This window comes from Manis pentadactyla, chromosome 4, assembly GCF_030020395.1.
Source record: "Manis pentadactyla isolate mManPen7 chromosome 4, mManPen7.hap1, whole genome shotgun sequence".
NCBI classification, from domain to species: domain Eukaryota; kingdom Metazoa; phylum Chordata; class Mammalia; order Pholidota; family Manidae; genus Manis; species Manis pentadactyla.
The window spans coordinates 101,440,283-101,460,999 of record NC_080022.1 but is presented as its reverse complement, the minus strand read 5'-3'; the positions used below and the strand labels follow the sequence as shown (position 1 = coordinate 101,460,999).

Here is a 20,717-nt window from a genome sequence, read left to right as displayed (position 1 = left end):
ACATTTACAGAGCACTCATCATGCCAGGTATTGTTGTAAATAGTAATTCATTTAATCTTTCAACAACCCTAAAAAGGAGCAATCATTATAACTCAGTTTTAAAGAAAGAAAACAGGATCTAACTTTTAAAAATATGAAATTCTTGGCATAACTAATTTTGAAATAAAAGTGTAGTGAGTCAGTTTATTCAATAAAAAGGAAAATGCTTTGTAAAATTTGGAAAAGAAAAAATACGGTGGAGGGAGAAAGAAGAAAAATAAATATGAGTAAAAAAGTAGGAAATGGAAGAAAGATATATGGAAAAAGAAATAGAAAAGGGCAAATTCTGAGCAGAGTATAAAATTAACTGCTTAATCAGTAGGATACTGTGGTCTACACTGTCCTTTGAAATAGTAATTAGCCAACTAATCACTCATCTCAGCTCTTCAACTGTAATGATTATTCTTAAAATCTAAAAGTAACAGAGGAGAAAAGACTTAATCTTTCAGAAAGTGACAACAATTGGGGTAGTTTTCATCTAACACAAAACAAGGAGATAAAGTTATTGCCAAAAGAGTCAAAGGCATGAGCAAAAACGTGAAGGCAAGGAGTACATTTGAAGAACATAGAATAATCTTCATAGCTGAAACTCACAGTCCACATTGGGAAACAGTGGAAAGTGCTCTAGAAGGCCTTACATAGCAGGGTAAGGAATTACACAAATACTCAGCAGACAGTGGTTGCTGTACAGAACACAGCAGTTGTGATTCGGAACAAAATTTTTTAGTTCTGAGTTTGGAACACCAGAATTATTGTTTGAGTGTGATACAAGGCAGTCCTTAAAATTAAACCTCAGCTTACCTCTAAAATAGGAGAAATAAGGTAGTTGTGGGGATTAAATAAGATCATATAACAAGGGGTGTTTGCTTTGAAAATGTCAAAATGTTATTCAAATATGTGTTCAGTGTTGTGAGGACATACTTGATGCTGAAAAGATCAAAATGGTAAAATCCCTAAGGTGATGGCTGTAAGATTAAAAGGGGGCAATTTGAAATGAGATCGTGAAAAAAGAATTAATTGAAAGATAATTTACAAATTATAAGTTTAGTGATAATGAAAAAGGAATATTAATCATAGAAACTGGGAGGTCAGAGGGGAATGAGTTTGACTTTAAACATCACAGCTATCAAAAGAACATCTCTCAGAAATATAGGACTTGAGTTTGGGTAGGACATCAACTAAGAACTCTGCACAGTTGAAAACATGAAACAGAAGAGGTCACCACTGGAGAGTTAACAATAAGAAAAACAGGGTGTTGGTATCTTAGAAACATCTATATTTAGGTTGAAGAAGAGCCTAGGTAAAGAGAATGTAGGTAAGGAGAACCTAGGTAAGGTGCAGTGAGGATAGCACAGTTCCATAATATTTGAGAAAGAGGTGAATTTTTTCAGATGAAGATGAGCTTCATGAGTCAATATAAATTAGTGAACATGAATCTGTTTAGGACCTGGTTAGAAGAGCTCCGGCCTTTATCCAGCCTTGATGCAGGAGCAGTCACTAGTGATGATGCCAGAGGTAATGCTGTTTTAGTTAACGGTTGATGAAAGGTTTAAAAGCTAAGACAATTAGAGGGTTTTGTTTTGATTTGTTTTTGAATGGCCCTGAGCATCTCTGGGACAGGGAGATGTGTCTGTGTGCCTCGGTGCACGCGTGTATCTGGCCTTGTCTTAGGTTTTGTCTCATGTATCTTCCATTTGTTTTTTGTTTCTGCACTTATGTGTATTTTCACAAGGAGTTGGTGCTGCCTCAGACTTTTTTGACTTGCCACTCCACTCCAGCTCCTAAAAAAAGGCTTGGTATTTTGGTAGATTTCTTCTGCATAACAAAATAGGCCGCAGCCAGCAGATGGCACTGCAGCAAGAGGAGCAGAGAGTCCTTTCAGCACCTTGACAACCACTGCAGACTGGTAGGTAACTTCAACAGTTCCGGACTCTGATAATCAAAGCAGATGGAGCTGTGTGCAGTTAAGGATTTCAATTTACAAAATGGAACCTGTGTTTTTGTCTCCTCCACTCCACCCCCCCACCTTTAAAGTGACAATATCTTTCGTCAGCTTGTGAAAGTGTTTTGAGAAGCGCTGTCCAGATATCGCCAATACCTGGTTAAAGTGGCCGAATGACCCCAGTATTAACTAAATACAGTAGATAACCGAGACTCTCCCGAAAATTTAAAGAAAAGTCCACACAAACAGGCAATTATCTGGATGTTTTCCCGACACCGTAGTGCTTTCCGATCTGAAATATACTACTTGTTCTTGTTTTATGTGCCTTATTTCATTTCGAAAGTTCGGACGCAGCTTAACTATTCCGATTCTCATTAAGGAGTAAGAAGTGATGTATGTCAATTATTGCTCAGTAAAACTGTGGGGGGGGGGGGATTCTAGTTTATACAAAAGAGGGGGAAAAAAAGGCGCGCCGCAAGGGCAGTCCTGGAGTCCTTCAGGGGCTGCTTCTTGACGCCTGGTGCCAAAGTTCTCTAACATGGAAGCCTGGACGGAGACCTGTCCGTAGCAGGTGGGCTGCTGCTTACAGACACACACACAAAGCAGCTGCCACAGCGCAAAATAAAGGGCAAAGCTTCAAGTCTTTACCTTTTCAAACACACCGAAGCGACCAGGTCAGACTACGCCCCTAGGTCAGCACTAACGCAGCAGCAGCGCCCAGAGGAGAACGGTTACTGTGGCCCCGCCGGAAGCTTCCAGGACGGCGCTCTCCTTACCTATACGTCAGCACGCAAGCACCGCCTAATACACAAGTCTCTAGCTCGGCAATCTGCTAGCCACTCCTGATTGCGTTCGGCCGTCTCCTCCCTGTCCTCGCGCTTGCGTAGCACGGCACCTACCCGTCGCCACGGCCCGAATCGGGAAGTGTCAAGCTGGAGCTGGGTTTCCCGGCCTTCGCCTCTACCGCCGCTGACTTCGGACCCCCTAGTCAGGCCTGGGCCCAGCAGTCATGACGAACGGTGAGAGCCAAAGCCCAGAGCGGAGGATGGGAACGAAGGACTAGGGGAAACGCGGCGGGCGGGGCCGGGACTGACGTGGCCGTTCTCCCCGCCCCCCCGGCCAGCCCTCCTTGCCTCCGGTACCCCTTACTCCTGTCCTCTACACCCATCTGAGAGCTGCCCCATCCCGTGCCCGTCCGGAACCCCCAGCGCCCCTCCTGCCGACACCCCGGGTCCTCGGTCCTTATCCTGTGCCTGCCCTTCTCTCCTAACTAGAAGTTCGTTCTGCCCCTTACAAACCTCTTGGGGAGGCTAGTTCTCGTTGAATTATTATTGCATTAGCACCGCGGGAAGGAAAGGATCCTTCTCCCACCTGCTATGTTCTCATACTTTCGAACAGTAGGCTCATTGGGAGGACCAAGAAATGAGAGGATCTCAAGCTACACACTTTTTGGAGGTGGATGTAGACCTTAAAAAAGTTGTCCTTGTTTTGAGAAAATGCCAAAAAGCGTTCTTATTTGACTCTAAAGTCCTGTCTGGGTGATCCCTTCTGGAGACCCTGGCTAGTGTCAAAAGGGTTGGATTTAGACGCTGCCTCTTCTAAATAATGTGGCAGTTGCCAACCTATTTATCTGACCTAATTTTCCAGGCCTTTTCACACACTTCATAGACATGATTTCTGAATTCCAGGGAAGGGCAGGAAGCAGGGTTTTGGTTTTTTTTTTATAGTTTTACAGTCAGCCTACAGGAAATAAAAAGAAAAGACCTCGTAATACGATTTAAGGGGTACATGAAAGTATTTTTCAAAAACACCTCCATAAACACGGCACTGAAGACTCAAATTTCGCCTCTGTAAATTTTGGCATTGTCTGCAAAAACTTATGGGAGAAAAAGACTCACATAAAGGGATGGTTCATCATAAAAACTTGGTGTCTGTATTATTAATTTATTGGATCCTTTATGTGACACCTGCTGTGAGAGAGTTTTACTAGAGGCAGGGAGAGGGTGACAGAGTGGTCCAGAACAGGTAGATGCTGATTATCTAAAATACACTTTTGGAGCTTCCTGGGCCATCAGAGGTCCGAGTTTATTAGGCACAGTACCAGAAGGGACATCATCCAAAGAAAGAAAAAGTCGGAACCAGGAAATAAAAAGCAGTCTGGCAATAATTACTGGATAAATTTTAGTCACCCTCCCTCCTTTTGTGGTCTGCTTTCTTTTTGTTGCAGTTAAGTGATTCATTGCACTTACCTGTACAAGAAATAGCTTGGTTTACATATGTAAGAAATAGACCTGATTGTTCAAAGTTTTTTTCCCACAACTGTTGTACTATATTGAAAACTCAGATAATTTTTTCCCTTCAAGAATCTGTTGTTATTCTGGCAGAAATTTGGTTTGTGCGTAATCATGCATGAAGTGTAAGATAAACATAGGAAAGTTGTAGTCATATGGATTCTAACTCTTGCAATTTCCATAAAGCTTTACTTCTTGCCTGAACGTACTCTTCACCAACAGATGCAGATCTGTGAGATTTGGCTAAATATCTAGCTCTCCCTTATCACACAAGTGATTTATAATAAAAATCTCTGCTCATACGCCAATGATTCTTAGGCCCCTCTCAACCTGTTGCCAACATTGGCCATTCCTGAGAGGCTAAACCCACATAAACTGATGTACTGTTCTCAGGATTTGTAGTTCTTGAAAGGGGAGGGAAAGGCTCAGTAAAATTGTAAGGGGGAATGTCTACAAGCAATTTGGGGGAACAAGAAGGTAATCTTGTTGGTCTCAGGACCATGACTCCCTCTTGCCAAGGGTTGACAACAGGACAGTTGAGGTTATCTTAACACTGTATCACACTCTGTTCACCTTGGAATTCTCAAGTGGGATCACCTATCCCAGGCTAGATTAACACCAAAGGTTTTCTTTTCTTCCTGTAACAGTGTACTCCTTGGATGGGATTCTGGTGTTTGGTTTGCTCTTTGTCTGCACCTGTGCCTACTTCAAGAAAGTACCTCGTCTCAAAACCTGGCTGCTATCAGAGAAAAAGGGAGTTTGGGGTGTGTTTTACAAAGGTAAGATCATATCCAGACAGGGAGAGGAGATTGGCATCTTTGGACATTTAGGTGCTACAAAGTCAGAGGTAGAATAGGCTGAGATTGATTTTGGTTCCACTTTTACAGAATTGTTTACTTTAATATCAGGGTATTTTCCATGGGAGAATAGTATATAAACAATATTAGACTGGATTGGAATTGTTGAGAGGAAAATTTTCCCAGTGAAGTTTTACTGAAACTGTGGAAAGAATATATTGGAGTCTCTTTTAAGTTTTGATTTCATTAACTGAGATGCTTCTTTACTTTTTATTTTGGGCACCTTCATCTAGAATCCTACCCATCTAATATTTTTCAAAATAGGGCAAAATATGAACAGGCAGCATATTCATTTGAAGCCTAGAGGCTAAGTAGTGTTTAAGTACATTCCCAGCTGGGCTCTTGAGACCCTTAGTAGGTCTCTTCATCATGACTGGAGAGTTCAAAATATTACCTTGAAAATGAGGACTTATGTGAAGGGCAGAGTGTGATGTCTTTTCTCTTTTTACTTTTGCCTGCTAGCTGCTGTGATTGGAACTAGACTGCACGCTGCTGTGGCAATCGCCTGCGTTGTAATGGCCTTTTATGTCCTGTTTATAAAATGAATTCCAAAGCATCCATCTCATCAACTGCCAGCCCAGGGGACAAGGGTGAAGAGCCTGTAGGGGGCCTGGGCCCAGCGTAAGAGAATTCAGCTAAAGTCATCCACGTCCCCAGGATGACACCACAGCATCTGCCCCTACTGTATGTGGGGAATTTACTCACAGTACAAACATTTATGCTTCAGAGGACTCCAGAGCCAACTTCCTTTGGTCTGTGTGAAAATTAGTCCTCAGCAGAGAGCGTATAATTTCCAGAGAAATTACACTCCTCAGTGATAAGATTACACACCTCCTGCTGAAAAAGCCTGTCACCTGTTCTGTTCTTCAGCCCCTCATCAGGATCTTTTCAAAACTGAGGCTCATTAGGGAAAGACATAGGCTATGTTCAAACCTCTTGGAAGGAGAGATGATTTTCAAGACTTGATTTTTTTTTCTGTTTGATTAAGATTTGGCATATTGAGGGGGGGTGGGGAGTTGGGTGGGAAACAGGATTATACAATGCCAAGAAATAATTTGGCGTTGGAGATTTATCTTTCATACATCCACTTGGGAACATAAGAGAGAGGCATGGTCCTCATTGCAAAGACAACAGATGAAATAGCTATGCACTGGTAACTTGAGAGTTTTGCCAAGAGAATCTGTGCCTATGTAAGACTTGGGAATTATCTATCTGTGATGAGGCCAGAAAGCACAGTAATTTGACAAGAAAAAAATGTTTTGTTCATCAGTATCCCCAAAAGGAGATTTCACCCCATCGAATGGTATATGGAAAATGAATCCACTGTTGCTATTTTCCTAAAGCCTTTTTTGTATTTTCTAAATTACTGAGTAAGAAGTAATGTTACTCAGTTTTAAATGTCATCATTAGGGGAAAGAGGAAGTATTGAAGAAATAATTGTTTAATATATTTACAGTTAGGGTAGAAGAAATAAACAGTATGTTAATTCATATACTAGTAAGGTCATCTAGTATAAGAATTTATTGTGATGTTAGATGGAAATTTTGTTATCCAAGATACAAAGTTACTCTTTGTTTAAATCTGGGTTGTTATGGCAGTTTTTAGTTGATTGTTTTTCTTGCCCAACTCTTAATTTTCTTCATTTTGCAGTACTCTATAAGTACTCTTGGAAGTTCTGTGTATTATAAGAACACGTGAAATTCGAACAAGTGGGAGAAGTTGCTGATATTCATAGGCATGTTTGGGCAGTTGATAAGAATCCATGAATAAAATGAAGGTCTTTTCTAAAGAAAGGAAACAGAGGTTTGCAATTAAGATTGATGGGCTTTTCCATGGAGTATGGTAAGTCCTGAGGAAATCATTTTAGATGACTCAATATTTGAAGGGAAGACTTCCCCATTTCCTCTTCTTTATATCTGCAGAAGGATCAACTACTGTATTTATGAAGCCTTGAACTTCTCTTATAAAACATAAGAGTTGGTCTAAAATGGAATTATTGTAAAAAGCAAGCATAGACATAGATCTACCAGTTGAATTGTCCATTAAAGTAAGACTTAACAGTGGACAAGTTAGCTGTGGTTGACCTCTGTGTGGCAGTAATTGCTTTTGTCTTACTCCAAAAAAAAACTAAAGCTGCTAGCAAGTTTAGGTTCTGAAATAAGCAGTTCAGTGCTTTGAGGGTTTCTAGAATTATAGAGAGTCATCAGGTAAACACTACATGTCTAATCATCTCAGAGTTGTGGTTGTTACCTCTTCAGGAATTGGTCCATAAGGTAAACTTTAATGACTCATTTGTTTTCCATTGTCATTTTTGAGGATCTTTCACAGGAGAGAAAGGAAATCTAGAACAGGAAAGAAGAGTTACACCTTGTGGGTGTGAGTTTGGGACCTGTTGGCCAATGGGAATGTTACTCCCTGGAAATACAGGTTCAGCATGTTTTGCACTTGTTTTGTAGCTTTAATGACTTTTGTTTTCTAATAGGGCTAATGCCTCTAAGCTTGGTGCTTAGAGCTGCTTCATATTTTAAACTAGTTCCATTTCACAGTTATAGTTCACAACAATTTTTACAGTCTACTGGGTGGGTCGTCTTGACCTAAACTCTTGCACTGTTATATTTTGAGATGCTTTTTCATACCAGGATGTACCAAAATGTGCACAGAATGAAGGTAATTGATAGGAAGAAACAAATACACAGCTTATTTCATTTCTTGACTTTATGTAAGCAGATAAGCAGAAACCTGTTTAACTCATTACTTTGGTTGATGTGTCATATATTTTTGACTGAAAAATTGTAGTAAGTTATTCCTTTAAGGGAGTCTTTTAGGGATGGAAGAATGGGGATAGCAATATTGCCTCAGATTCATACTGGCATCATCATAAACCCTGTATGCTAGGATGGAATGGCGTCAGCTTTTTATAGTTGAAACACAATTTTTTATTCACCGTTGTCTGCACAAATCCTTGAAAATAAAATTCCTTTCCCTACTACTGTCTTTGCCCATTTTATTTGTCACATGCTGAATTTATTGAACTTTGTTCAATATTTCCCCTGGGTTCTGTCCATAGTATACCTTTTTAGTTTACAGTAGTAAATACCATCATTTCTTTTGATTTATATACAAATAAATTTTGAGGTGTGTTAAAGTAGGTAACTCTCCCAATACATTTTACCTACTAGTGCTATTAAAGTACAAGTGTCATCTGCCATCACCAGCCATAAACTTCTTCATTCAAATGAGGTTATCAGGTTAATCAGCCACACACCTAGAAAATACTTGAGCTAAACTAATAGTATTGTGATACATACGATAGGTACTTTCCCCCATTTGCTTATTCCAAATGCATGGTGGTCTGATGCAAGTCCAAATAACTTCACAAAATTTTTCTGATTTAACTCCCCCCTACCACATACCTATATTATTGAAAAAGAAGGAACAAAGATGTTAAAATTGTCCTCTTGGATGTGAAAGGAACTTATTCTCATATAATCACAATTCTTTTTCTCTCTAGTCATTATGAGTTTGAAAGTCAAATATGTTTTAATGGATATGAAAGTAAATGAAGGTTTAGCAATGTGACTGCCATAGCATCGAGTTATGGGTAGGAAGAGGGCTCTGTAAGTGAAGAAAGGGGTGCTCCTTCCTACTTTTACTCATTTCAGATATCCTGATTACCTATTCCTTGGACTTAAATCTCTCACCTTTCCGTTTGGTGGTAAAGTTTGCCCTCTGCCATGGGAGAAGGGGCTCCTGGGGAAGCTGATGCTGATAATAAACAGGATTTGCCTTCTTCATGGGAAAGGAGTCATTCTCCTGAGATTGAATCATCCTGAATCCAGAATTTGAATCAAAGATCAAATAAAACTGTAGTTATGAATATAAATATGTATGCGCGCAAAGCTCAGAAGAAAGCCACGATTTACGGAGCCTAGGTTCCCCTCCGAGCCACGCGAGGGCAGCAAAGGGCGTGCTCGCTGAGGGCCTGTGCTCGATGGTTCCTCCCAGAATCCTCCGAGGCAGAGGGGGAGCCGGAGGGATTTAAAAGAGGGTGAGGACTTCCGCCCCTTTATCGGAGGGAGAGCGGCCTGGGGTGGTTTGTTCTTTGTGTGTGGTGTGCGTGGAGGGCGCGTGCAGGCTGAGTGTGTGAACGGACACGCGAATGTGTGAGTGCGTGCGTGGGGCGTGCAAGGCTAGTGCATGTGCTCACCCCTGTGCCCTTCCCCCGCCTACACCTTGATCTTATTTGATCGGGTTGTGACCCCAGCCCCGCCGGGCCGACCTGAAATGAAAAGCTCCCCTTCTGCGAAGCCTCCTCTTCGGGGCGCTGTGCAGCAAGGCCCCTTGGGCGGCGGCAACGCCGCGGTCCCGGAGGTCCCGAAACCGGTCCGATGGGGCCCGGCGCTCAGAAGTGATGAATTGATCAGATAGACGAGGCCGGGGTTGTCCTGGGCCACTGATTATCGAGGCGATTCTGATCTGAGCCCGGCCCCAGGGTACCGCCGCCCAGCGCGCTGAGGAACGAAGGCGGAGGGTGAATGAGCTGTCGCCCCTCCCGCGGGAGCTGGAAGCGAATGGGAGCCTTGTCATGAATTTTAGTATGGTATCTACTAACACGGGTGCCCCCTGGCCTAAAAGCACTGTACAGTCTGCCACTGAATTAGAGGTCTATATGCATGTCTGTATATGTGTATATATCCATAAGCACTTGGAGGGCTAACAAGAATTGGGATTCCAGGGACCTGCCCCAGATTTACTGAATTAGAATTACCAGAAAAGGAATCGATATTTTTCAAAGCCTGTATGCATGGATTACAGCAATAATTTTTTTGTTAAGTGTCAGATTAATCAGATAATGTGATTATCCAGAGTCACCTTTCTTGCCACTTTCAGCCATTCTAAATAAAGTGAACTGAAACTTCACTTGGCAGCAGGTACTATCTTAAGAGATTGGAGTATCACCATGGAAGAGGGGCTGTGACAGTTTGGTGGTATTTAAGAACACTGCAGCTAAGTACCAGGAAAAAGCCTTTTCATATCTGAATTATTCAACAATGCATATGCTAAGCTTAGAAATGGGAATTTATTGTATAATAAATAAGTTGTAGGTCTGCCATTTCTTGCCCTAACAACAGGTTCCTATGAATAACTTAATAATTGTAAAAACAACATGCATGTGTCCATTTTTAGATACCTTCAAACCCCAGCACCAGACTGTTGAGCCATGTTTATAACATCAGGGACTATATTTCACAGCACAAAATGACATAGAGAAAAGGGAAGTTGACTCCCAGGCAAGGAGACAGTAGCAGAGTTAGAGAATGAACAATAGAAAGGAGCCAGTAACAGGATGATAGAGCCCTAGCAAATGACCAAATCCAGGTCTGAAATCTGTTAATTGTGACCTCAGAATAAATATTAATGCTACATAGAGCTACTAAAACCACAATGTATGCTTTTTAAGATAATGGGCTGATATATATTCTTGTTCCACCAACACTTAGTGCCTGTCGCAAGAAATGTCGAATGGCTGTATCTGTATGGTTGGAATGACTGTAGTTTATGAAATATGTCTCCTGCCAAAAATGCTGTTCTGTCCTAAATCCTTTTCAGCAAGATAACTTGAAAGTTGAAAATAATGCCAAAGAGGACTAGTTTCTGTAAGTAGGGAAGCTTTCCTCCCATATTTTAAGAGTAGGCAGGTCGCAACTCAGTTCATGGGTAATAGACACTTAAGACTTCATCTTTCACAAATCTGTTCAATGGAGGTGGGTGACAGCATGTTCCACTATGATGAATTAGTCCAGGGTGTGATGTCAACATTAGGTGGAGAAGAAGCCACCGTCATTTTTTCGGGAATAGCCTCCATTGGTGGCTCCAGTGTGAGGGGACACTGTGGAGAAAAGAGGGAGTGGGCTATGAATCTCAGATCCTTTGCCTTTTCTGGGAACCTGTAATTATCCATCCATTTACGGCTACTATAAGAAGATTATTGTAACATTTCAGGAAACTGATATACAGGACTGATAGGAGGAGGCTATAGGTCTTCCACTCCTAGGTTGCCCTTTGCAGGAAATTTTGCCCCTTAGACCAAAGGCTGACTTAGAGGCTCTGAAAGTTATTGGATTCATTTCTTAGTTCTATAGTTATCATGTCCCCTGGTATTAGTCTGATGTGTGCCAACTTAATCACTGCTGTTCCAAGAGCCTCAGCATTCCCTGAAGTTCCCTATTGCCCAGTCTCCCCAACTCCCTGACTTCTGGGTCCATGAAGAACTCTAATAGCACTCATTTGCCCACTCATTCTTCTAACCCTTACCTATGGATCCCTGAATGCTGTGGATAGACTCCTTCTTAGGGTTGATCCACTGTCTGATGTTAGCTCGGGAAGTGATGGGTGGTGGTGGAGGAGGGGCTAGAAATTCTCCAGGGAATTGGATCTTGTTGATTCTTAGAAAATAGGGTGGGGAAGAACAGGGGAGAGTGAAATAAGGAGGAGAAAAGTGAGGAGGGATAGTTGCATGCAACCTCAAAAATAAAGCAGCCAAAGGCTATTTTTACCCTCTGTGGAACAGATTTTGTTTATACAGATGAGCACAATCTTGGTAATAAATATACAGAAATTACATTACACATAAAAATGTAAAATAGGAATTGTATACAAATGAGTACCTATTTCCTTTGTTATTTCCCAGGTGACACTACCTTACATGATTGGATGGCATTGTCCTTAGGGTGGAGAGACTCCACATCTACCACTTACCCATGGATATCCTGGGTGGTCTCCTGCTGTATCAGTATCTCACTTTTGTTCTTGAATGTCTCTGTATGGTGGTTGTACAAGGCTGCTAAGCGGAAATCCAGGTCATCCTTTGGTATCTACAGAGGAAGTCAGCCCATCCCACGGTTAACCTGCTACCTCTGTCCCCAGATCTAGTCAGATTCTGCTGAGCTCTACTCTTCCCCAAGAGTAGACTGAACCCCTTTTGGGTTTGAGATCCACCAACTCCTTACATAACAAATTGTTGTACATGATGACTTAACTCTTGTCAATATAGAATTGTGTCTCCTACGGTCAGATCTAAGGAATGGTGAACACTCAGTGGAGGTGGGAATTACTTTACGTCCTTTGCTTAGGCTTAATAAGCCTCACCTCATTCATGGTTACAGTCAGAAAAATGCAAAGTCTGGTGAGAAAACGATATGCTCCAGATAACCAGCTAGAGCAAACCCCAAACGCCTGACTTCCCAGAGGCCAGATAGGTTGGTATTTGGTAGAATTTGGATTGGGACAAAATAAAGATGCTGAAGCAGTCAGGGACAGACTAGCTTTCAAAAATGATATTGAGTCCTAAGTGGATGTAAAAAGAAGTAGCATTTTAGTGCTAGGTACCTGAGGATCAAAAAAAAACACATCCTGTCTCATGGAGGTGATCGTGGGAGTTGAGCTGAGCCGATTCCAGGGTTCCTGTTGCTGAGCAAGGTGAGTTGGGTTCTTACATGGCAGTTTCTGCAAAAGAGAAACCACATCCAGGACCTGGTTACAGGAGGCCTTGCTGTTGCGGTGGCTTCAGTGACTCCCTCCCCTTATTCCATCCTATTTTAATTGAATCTCAGAGGGACACATGAGAAGAGAATGATAAGGGGCAAGACTCCCAGGCTTTTGATCCTCCTAAGTTTTCGATCTTAGAACTGACAGAAATGGGCCAGGAATACAGGGAAGGCGGCAAGTGGGGCAGGGGGAAAAGGATGGGGAGAAGATAGGCATAATGGTGAGCTCAGATTTGGATGTCCTGAGTTTGAAGAAAAGGTAAGACATCCCCATGAAGTTAACAGGTAGAAAATTGGAAGTGTGCAACTTGCTGGAGGAGAGCTCAGGACAAGTAATAGAGATCTGGAGGTTGTCCACATGAAGTAGAAGATGAAGCCTGCAAATAGGAATGTGGCCAAAAGGGAAGAAGTGACTCGTGATTGCATAATATCATAACCTGGGAGGGGGCGGGGAAGAGAAGGACACTATGAGGCAAGCAGACAGGAAAATCAGGAGAGTGCAGTGCCTAAGTAGAAGCAAAAATTCTGGTAAGCAGGGAAGGGTCATTGTGTCTGCAGGAAGGTCGAAGAAAAAGTCCATTGGACATTCAATCTAAAATAAAATCCCATAAATAAATGACTGAAAAGCTCATAACTGATTTCTTCATTACATGTAAAATGCCATAATATAGCCCTGGTACCTAGCAAGGTGACTTAACAATGTTCAGAAGTGAAATATTGGTTAAATGAGTCACTGAATTCCAGTGAGTACAACTCCAGCATCTGATGTTGGAACCCTCTTCCCCTGCTATATATGGTAAACTACTGTGCGACTCAGCTCAAGTAGACATTAATTAAATGGTACGTATCAGGCACTCTGCTATCACCAAGAAAGATGAAAAGTGAAACAAAACTACAAATATATATGATGCACACAGTGGCAGCTCTCCTCCTCGCATTTCTTGAATGCCACATAAGCCTCATCATCTCTATCACAGGATGAGATTGTCTTTCATTGAGAATGTCAAGATGCATGACATCTTCATACACCTTCCTTCCATTTCGGAAAGAAAAGTCCCTTTTACTCAGGAATAACTCTCTTCCCTGAATCCAGCCCTTCCCCTTGCACCATCCTATCATCCCCTGTACCCAGCTTCTCTCCTCATTCCTTTATCACTGTCTAGCTACCACTCTATCACTTTCCCTACAGAGCCAGACTTCCTTAAGAGTCATCATTAGTTTCATCAGGGAAATGTAAATCAAAACCACAATGCGATATCACCTCCAGTTAGAATGGCCACTATCCAAAAGACAAGAAATAAAAAGTGTTGGTGAGGATGTGGAGAAAAGGAAACCCTCCTACACTGTTGGTGAGAATTTAAATTGGTACAACCACTGTGGAAAGCAGTATAGAGGTTCCTCAAAAAACTAAAAATAGAAATACCATTTGACCCAGTAATTTCACTTCTAGAAATTTACCCAAAGAAAACAAAATCTTTGATGTTTATCACCCCTATGTTTATCGCCACATTATTTACAATAACCAAGATACGGAGGCAACCTCAGTGCCCATCAGTAGCTAAATGAAAAAAGAAGATGTGGTACACATACAGAATGGAATATTATTCACCTGTAAGAAAAAAATCCTGCCATTTGCAACGACATGGATAGACCTAGATGGTATTATGCTCAGTGAAATAAGCCAGGAAGAGAAAGACAAATACCATACAATTTCACTTATTTGAGAAATATGAAAACAAAGCAAAACAGAATGACAAGAACAGCAGCAGACTGATAGACACAGAGAAGGAACCAGTGGTTACCATGGGGGGAGGGGTTGGGGGGAGTGGATGAGGAGTGTGAGGGGGATAAAGGGCCACAAAAATTTTCAATCATAATATCAGTTGGTCACAGGGATGGTAGTACATCATAAAGAATATATATAGTCAATGATTCCATAACATCTTTCTGTATTGACAGTAACTGCACTACTGGGCATGAGGATTTAATAATGTAGGTAATTGTTGAACCACTGTGTTGTATGTTTGCAACCAGTATAAGATTGTATAGAAATAATACTTCACTTAAAAAAGAAGAGTCAGGATTAGCTATTTCCACTTCTTCCCCATTGCCATCCCTCTTCAGCCCACTGCAGTCGGGTGTCTGCCTCAACCACTCACTGAAACTGCTCTTGCTGGTGACCAATGATCTTTGTGTCCAGGTCAGGTGGATCCTTTCCAGACCTGGTCTTCTTTGACTTCTGCAGTTTCTGGCACCATGATCCTGATTCCCCTGAACGTTCTCTCCATCTTCTGTACGTCCAGCCCCTCCTGGGTTTTCCTCCTGCCTCTAGCTACTGCTTCTCAGCTCCCTTCTCAGCCCTGCTCACTCTCTCCCTTAGACTATGGTATTCTCCAGGGGATTCTTTTCTGCTTTTCTTCCATTTGCTGCATGAGCTCATGCCCTCCTGTAGCTTCAACAACCAAATGGATCCTGTGGCTTCCAGATACACATCTTCATCACCACTTAAATGTCCCACAGGCACCACAGTCTATATCATCTTTCTCCCCAGCCCTGCTTCCTCTGGATGCCTTAATAGGTGGTGTCACTTAAGCCCTCAGAAACTTAGGAGTTATCCAGACCTATGCCCTCTCTTGGGCCCACGTGCAGTCAGCCAGCCAAAAAGTCCCATCAGTTCTGCCTTTTTTCCCTTTCCCACATCTACAACTTACCTCCATTACTAGCATCACTGCCTTTGCCCCATTATTGCCCTGGAGAGTACTGCCTCTTAGCTAATACTTCTTGCTCTATTCCCATCCTGTCCAATTCACTGCCATTTATGCTTTCTAAAACACCCAGCTAGTGTATCACTCCAGTGCTTAAAATCCTGATGTGCTTCCCCAGCACCTCCAGGGTGACATCCTAGCTCACTGCCATGGTATACACAGCACACCCATCCTAACAAGGTCTCCACTCTCTCCACTCCTCCATCTCACACTGACGCTCCAGCCATTCTGGCCTCTTTAGCTCCAAACGGGCCCAAATCACCCATTCTCTCCTTTCTGTGTATGTACATCTGCTGCTTCCTTTGTTGTGAACGTCAGGTTCCTGTTTCCTTCTTCTGAACTCACATTCCACCTTCTCTCTCACCCAGCCCAGGTAATATTTGGATGTCAAAACTGGTCTGCTTTGAGAAGCTTTCCTTTAAGCTCTCAGTTCTCCTGTCACAGCACTCGTGTTATTTTGTAAGTATTTTTGCTGTTGCTATTGTCAGTCCAGCTTTTCTACTAAAGTTCCTTTAGTGCAGGAGCTATATCTAATTTATCTGTATATTATACCTCAGTGTTTAGCAGAGTACCTGGCAAGCAGTAAATAATAAATGTTGAATAAACAAAAGGAAGCTCTTTGATTTTGTTATTAAGCCACAATTAATATTTAATTCACCTTATTTTGCACCACTTCAAACATCCCAAACACTTCTACCAGAAAAAGACCATCTAAATTCCCAAATTCCTGACACACACCATACACATTTCAGCATCAATCAGATGGCAGAGAAGTTGTGAGGACAGATGTAAAAAGTTTGACCCGGTGGCTTTCAGAGGATTGTTCCCATTCCATGCCTTGTATCTCCTTACAGAACAGCTGTCCAACAGGACAAGGGGTGGCTTGGGGGAACCTGGGCCTGTTTAAGCTCCATTATACCATCAGTGCTTTGGGCAGAGCCCCTTGTTCCTTTGGACAAGAGCTCTACTTCCCTCTGTTCAAAAGCGTCCCTGAAACTATAGCCGACCTGAATATGCAGTCATGGAGGCAGGCTGAGACGGACGTCCCTGGTACCTGACCGTTCTCACCAGAGTCCGTTAAGTTACCATCTATGCCTGTCAAGTAGACAGAAAGAAAACTGCAGTCGACCCTGCTGGGAATCTGCGCAAAAAACCCACAGTACCTTGGACACCTGCCGTTTTCCCAAGTAGGAACCATCGTTATCCAACTTCGGGGGCTGGAAAAGGTCTTCCATGGGAGGCATAGTAAAAAGCCGAGCGAAACGCTCTTACGAGAGGTGGAAGGCCCGCACTGACGCACACAATTTTGCACGCGGAGGACCCGGGTCCCAATTGTTAGGAAATCCCAGTAGCGGTTGCCAAGCAACTGCCCGACCCTCTGGGACTGAGGTGAGTTACATTCGAGAAGGGCGCCACCTGGCGGTCCAAGAAGGGAGGCGCCCGGGAGGAAGCTACTGGGAGCAGAGGGAGAGCGCCCTGAGCTTCCCAAGAACTCTGGATTTGCACTCCTAAAACAGTGGGAAAATGCCAGCCTCTCGGCGTGCAGGACTAATACAAAAAACTTCGGCTGAGGAAATAAGTCCTAAAAGATGACCAAGAAACGTTCTTCTCCTTCGCATTTAACAAAAGGATTTTTAAAGCAATGAGAAGAATGAGGGTGTCAAGAGACGGAAAAACCCACGTGTCATGCTTGAAAATTTGCACGCTAAGGCAAACTACCCTTGCTTAATTCGGTTTAACTAGACGAGTCCGAAGACTTTTCATGTAGCTAGTTATAAAGTCACGGATGGATTTGGCGGGATGGAAGCAGATCTCCAGAAGCGGCTGTTGCAGTAGATAACACCCACCAGGGCCCCTCTTTTAGGATGTAACTTCTAGAGCAGAGATGGCGTCTCAATCCTCTTTCTATCGCTTCACACATAGGAGGTGCTTAATAAATGTTTGTCGAACGCCACGTCTGCAAAATTAGAGATGCTCATAAACGGCCCATGGCTTGAAAGGGCACTGGAAAACACGAACTTCGTGGCAATGGCTTGGAGGATGTTTCTACCGCGTTCTTTGCATGAGCCCTGTGCCCGCCTGTTGCGCCGGTTGCAGGCCACGGGCGCGCGCACTCCCACGCCGCGCGCGCCAGGGCAGCGGCTGCCATGGCGACTGGCAGGTGAGCGGCAGAGGAGCGCGTGGTCCCTGCCCCACCCACCAGGAGGGAAAGAGGAGGCGGTTGCCAAGGCGACGTGGGTAGGAGGAGGAGAGGAAGGAGGGAGGAGGAAGGATGGGAGGCCTTGGAGTAGCCGCAGGGAGGTGACTGAAGCGAGCCCAGCCCCTTGCATCCTCCCCGAGTGAACCTCCCTCCGCCTTTTTTCCGCCTTCTGCCAGCAGTAGAAGCCGCCGCAGCACCTGAACCGCTGCTGCCGCTCGCTCAAGACAACGTTATGGCTGAGCCTGGGCGCAGCCTCCATCCCGCTGCCGGGGGCAGGGGAGGGACTGAGCAGCGCACACTCCGGCTTCTGCGGCTGCTGCTCTGGGTTGGGACCGCCTTCCAGGTGACCCAGGGAGCAGGACCGGAGCTTCACGCCTGCAAAGAGGTACTGTCCTCCCCGACCTGACCCTACTTTGGACCAAAAATCTTGGATCCCAGCGGAGACCAAGGGCACCTAGGCAGTTACCGAGGCCACGGAGTTTAGGTTTCTCTGGGGATGAGGCATCCGGGGGAGGGAAGAGGAGCAGACTGGAGTAATGGAGAGGCCAGCCCACCGGAGGACTCGCGAAATAGATCGTCCTCACAGCTTGGGGTGCTGAGTGCAGGGGGAAAGGTCCCAGCTCCAAGGAGCCGAGGGGGATCTGGGTTCCTGGGCTCAGGACATGGGTTGTTTTCCAGCTGGGATGAAATTAACTTAAAAGTGGTTGCAAACAAAAGATTATGTACAAAGGGGCAAAATAGAAAGTGGGAAAGGGGAGTATCGGGATCAGAAAGGAGTTAGGACGGCGAGAGGCAAGTAGTAGAGCGAAGTGCAAATCCTTATGGTTTTATCATGGCTTCAAAAAAGGTGTTTCAAGTTGGGAGATGTGCGAGCGGGACTGAAGTATCCATCACCTCTCTGTCCCCTCGGTATTAAACACCCAGTTACTTTGCTGGCTGCTAACCGTGAACCCTCTTTATAACTTTGCCTCCCTCGGTGCACTTTGTTCAGTGTACCTGACAGTACACTGCCCACCTTGACCAGACTTGGAGTTCTGTAATATCTCACTTCCCACCAATTTCTACTTTCCTTCTCTGGATTTCTGCTGACATATGCCCTAAGACTTTTTCAAGGTGTTTCTAAAATGTTGCCAAGATGATTCGGATGATAGACAGTGAATGTCTTCCAACCAGAAAAGCCTTTTAAAGATTCTTTTGGGGGGAAACATAAAAAGGTATTACAGAGTAACAGAATTCAGTAGTTTGAATAGTATTGAAATAACAATATTTGGTTGTCCTGAGTAACTTCTTTTTTAACCATATGGCGGAGGCAGCAACAAAATATTTACAGAAGCATGGGGAAGGCCAAATAAAAGTTGTTCTGTTATCTCTGTGAAACGTGAAAGGCTTCCTAATACAGAGTCTAGCCCTGTAAACACAATTTCAAATGCCATTCTTGGCTAATGTTTTGAGAGGTTGAAATATTTTTTATACATTGTCAGTTTTAACTGATTATTAGCAACTGCCCCATCCCATATGGAAATATATTAAGAAGGTGTTTTAACCATTAGAATGTTAAACATAGCAGGTCATGAATAAGTGAGAGAGGAAGCAGATAATTTGTGTGTGAATAAAGATATTTGACTTCATTCATGGGTATGACACAAGTGACCCCATTCTGTGTGACCTTTGGTAAGTTTCATCAGACCCAATGACAACCTGCCCTGGGCCATCTATATTTCCTCTCAGCCATTCTATGATTCATTTTAAAGATGGCTGGGAACAGGGTGGTTTTGTCAGAGACTGTGGCCTACTGGTCTTGGTGGCCTGTAGTTTAACCAACTGAGATAACCAGTTCAAACCAGCCCACTGGCCTAAGAATCCAACATGGGAGTCTCCTGAGTGGAAGGAAGGTAAGAATCTTATAGTTCAACTACTACTACCTGTTGAGATCTTTGTCAACTATGGAAAATGTGAGACATTTTAGAAATAAACACTTCAGATCATCTTGATTTGGAGGGAAGATAGAATATTGGTATTTGAGAACTCTGGCTTGTGTACAGATTTTGCCTGAAGTTCTTTTAAATCGACTAACATTTGCCTGAGCAAAAGATCTTGCCACAGAGCAGGAGCTTAGGGCTCAGGAAAGTGGGAAGCTGTGGTACTCGACACACCAGGGTTCCCTTCCCTGCCTTTTACTTACCACCCAGTTTTGGGATCCACAGAACGGGATTTTTAATAACACCTACCACAAAAAGTATCACTTTGAGGATTGAAAGAGAAAATAACAAGACACAAATCAGAGTTACCTAACCCCCTTTCCCGTTCAGCTTCTTTACTAGTAGATCCACACCCCACACCAGAGTGAAAGTGACTTAGGAGTCACGCTCATTGGCCACAGGCGTCAGCAAATCCTGTTTACATTTTCCTTGAGCAAACAGTGGCTGCTGTACAACCTTGACTCCAAAACAATAAGGAAAAGAACAAACCCATTATTATTATATTCTGCATTTGGCTATATGAACTGACCCAACAAGTTTGGGGGCTTCCTAGTTGGTGAAAAACGAATTCAGAGTAGACTAGCCCTTCTCCATTCTTAATCTTCATATGAATTTCTTGTAAGTTTACACTGGATGTTAATGGCAGGGACTCTTACCAGGCCAAGGCCTACCCTAGAGGCAACATCACTGTTCCAGGCCTCATTTCTGAAGTCTGAGGCTTCCCTCTGGATCTAATCAGGAAACAGGTTTAGCATGAGGCCTAACCTGAGGTGGCTGAGCACAGGGAATTCTAGATTGCCAACCATGTGCCAGGGCTTGGCGTTCCTTTCAGTTTTACAGTAATCAGAGGGCACCGGTGGAACTAAACATCCTGTATGGTGTTTGTCTTCATGAATCATTTCTTCAGCCCTGTGCTGCCCAGGCCAAGTGCTGACTGAGAGCCAAAGGAGCATTTCCTATAGCACAGTGACTCTCAATCAAATGAGATAGGACCAGAAAAGGCCTTCAACATATCTGCTTTGTCCTGAGGCTCCAGTGCTAATTGCCCCCAAAGGGAATTCCCAATCTATATTGAAAAATCCATAGGGTTTAGGAAC

At 43.4% G+C, this 20,717-nt stretch overlaps 3 protein-coding genes and 1 non-coding gene across 5 annotated transcripts in view; 3 read left to right on the top strand and 1 right to left on the bottom strand.

Moving 5' to 3' along the window:
• The first annotated feature begins 2,842 nt into the window (after positions 1-2,842).
• Positions 2,843-9,625, top strand: TMEM167B (transmembrane protein 167B). Its single transcript, XM_036916652.2, has 3 exons — positions 2,843-3,000; positions 4,920-5,051; positions 5,592-9,625. The coding sequence occupies exons 1-3, from the start codon at positions 2,991-2,993 to the stop codon at positions 5,672-5,674; spliced, it is 225 nt and encodes a 74-aa protein (XP_036772547.1). The 5' UTR covers positions 2,843-2,990; the 3' UTR covers positions 5,675-9,625.
• Positions 9,194-9,609, top strand: LOC118927990 (small Cajal body-specific RNA 2). Its single transcript, XR_005031034.2, has one exon. It is a non-coding gene; the product is annotated as a small Cajal body-specific RNA 2 (non-coding RNA).
• Positions 9,347-16,824, bottom strand: CFAP276 (cilia and flagella associated protein 276). The gene is made up of 5 exons (XM_036916651.2): positions 16,605-16,824; positions 12,519-12,635; positions 11,889-12,004; positions 11,445-11,575; positions 9,347-11,019 (listed from the first exon to the last, which is right to left on the bottom strand). The coding sequence occupies exons 1-5, from the start codon at positions 16,683-16,685 to the stop codon at positions 10,949-10,951; spliced, it is 516 nt and encodes a 171-aa protein (XP_036772546.1). The 5' UTR covers positions 16,686-16,824; the 3' UTR covers positions 9,347-10,948.
• Positions 16,825-17,795: 971 nt separating this feature from the next.
• ELAPOR1 (endosome-lysosome associated apoptosis and autophagy regulator 1) overlaps positions 17,796-20,717 on the top strand; it is a 77,258-nt gene continuing 74,336 nt past the window's right edge. For both annotated transcript variants that reach the window (XM_036916654.2, XM_036916655.2), the window contains exon 1: positions 17,796-18,026. In XM_036916654.2, coding sequence (XP_036772549.2) covers positions 17,874-18,026 — 153 coding nt within the window. In that variant the 5' untranslated portion in view covers positions 17,796-17,873. The remainder of the gene's footprint in view (positions 18,027-20,717) is intronic.

Excerpts from the sequence above, each read along its gene's own strand:
- TMEM167B (XM_036916652.2), top strand. Across the intron at positions 5,052-5,591 it reads TTGGGGTGTGTTTTACAAAG|CTGCTGTGATTGGAACTAGA; the intron begins GTAAGATCATAT and ends TTTGCCTGCTAG.
- CFAP276 (XM_036916651.2), bottom strand. The coding sequence starts at position 16,685 with ATGCCTCCCATGGAAGACCTTTTCCAGCCCCCGAAGTTGGATAACGAT. Across the intron at positions 12,005-12,518 it reads TGTTTTTTTTTGATCCTCAG|ATACCAAAGGATGACCTGGA; the intron begins GTACCTAGCACT and ends CTTCCTCTGTAG. Across the intron at positions 11,576-11,888 it reads ACCACCCAGGATATCCATGG|AATCAACAAGATCCAATTCC; the intron begins GTAAGTGGTAGA and ends CTATTTTCTAAG.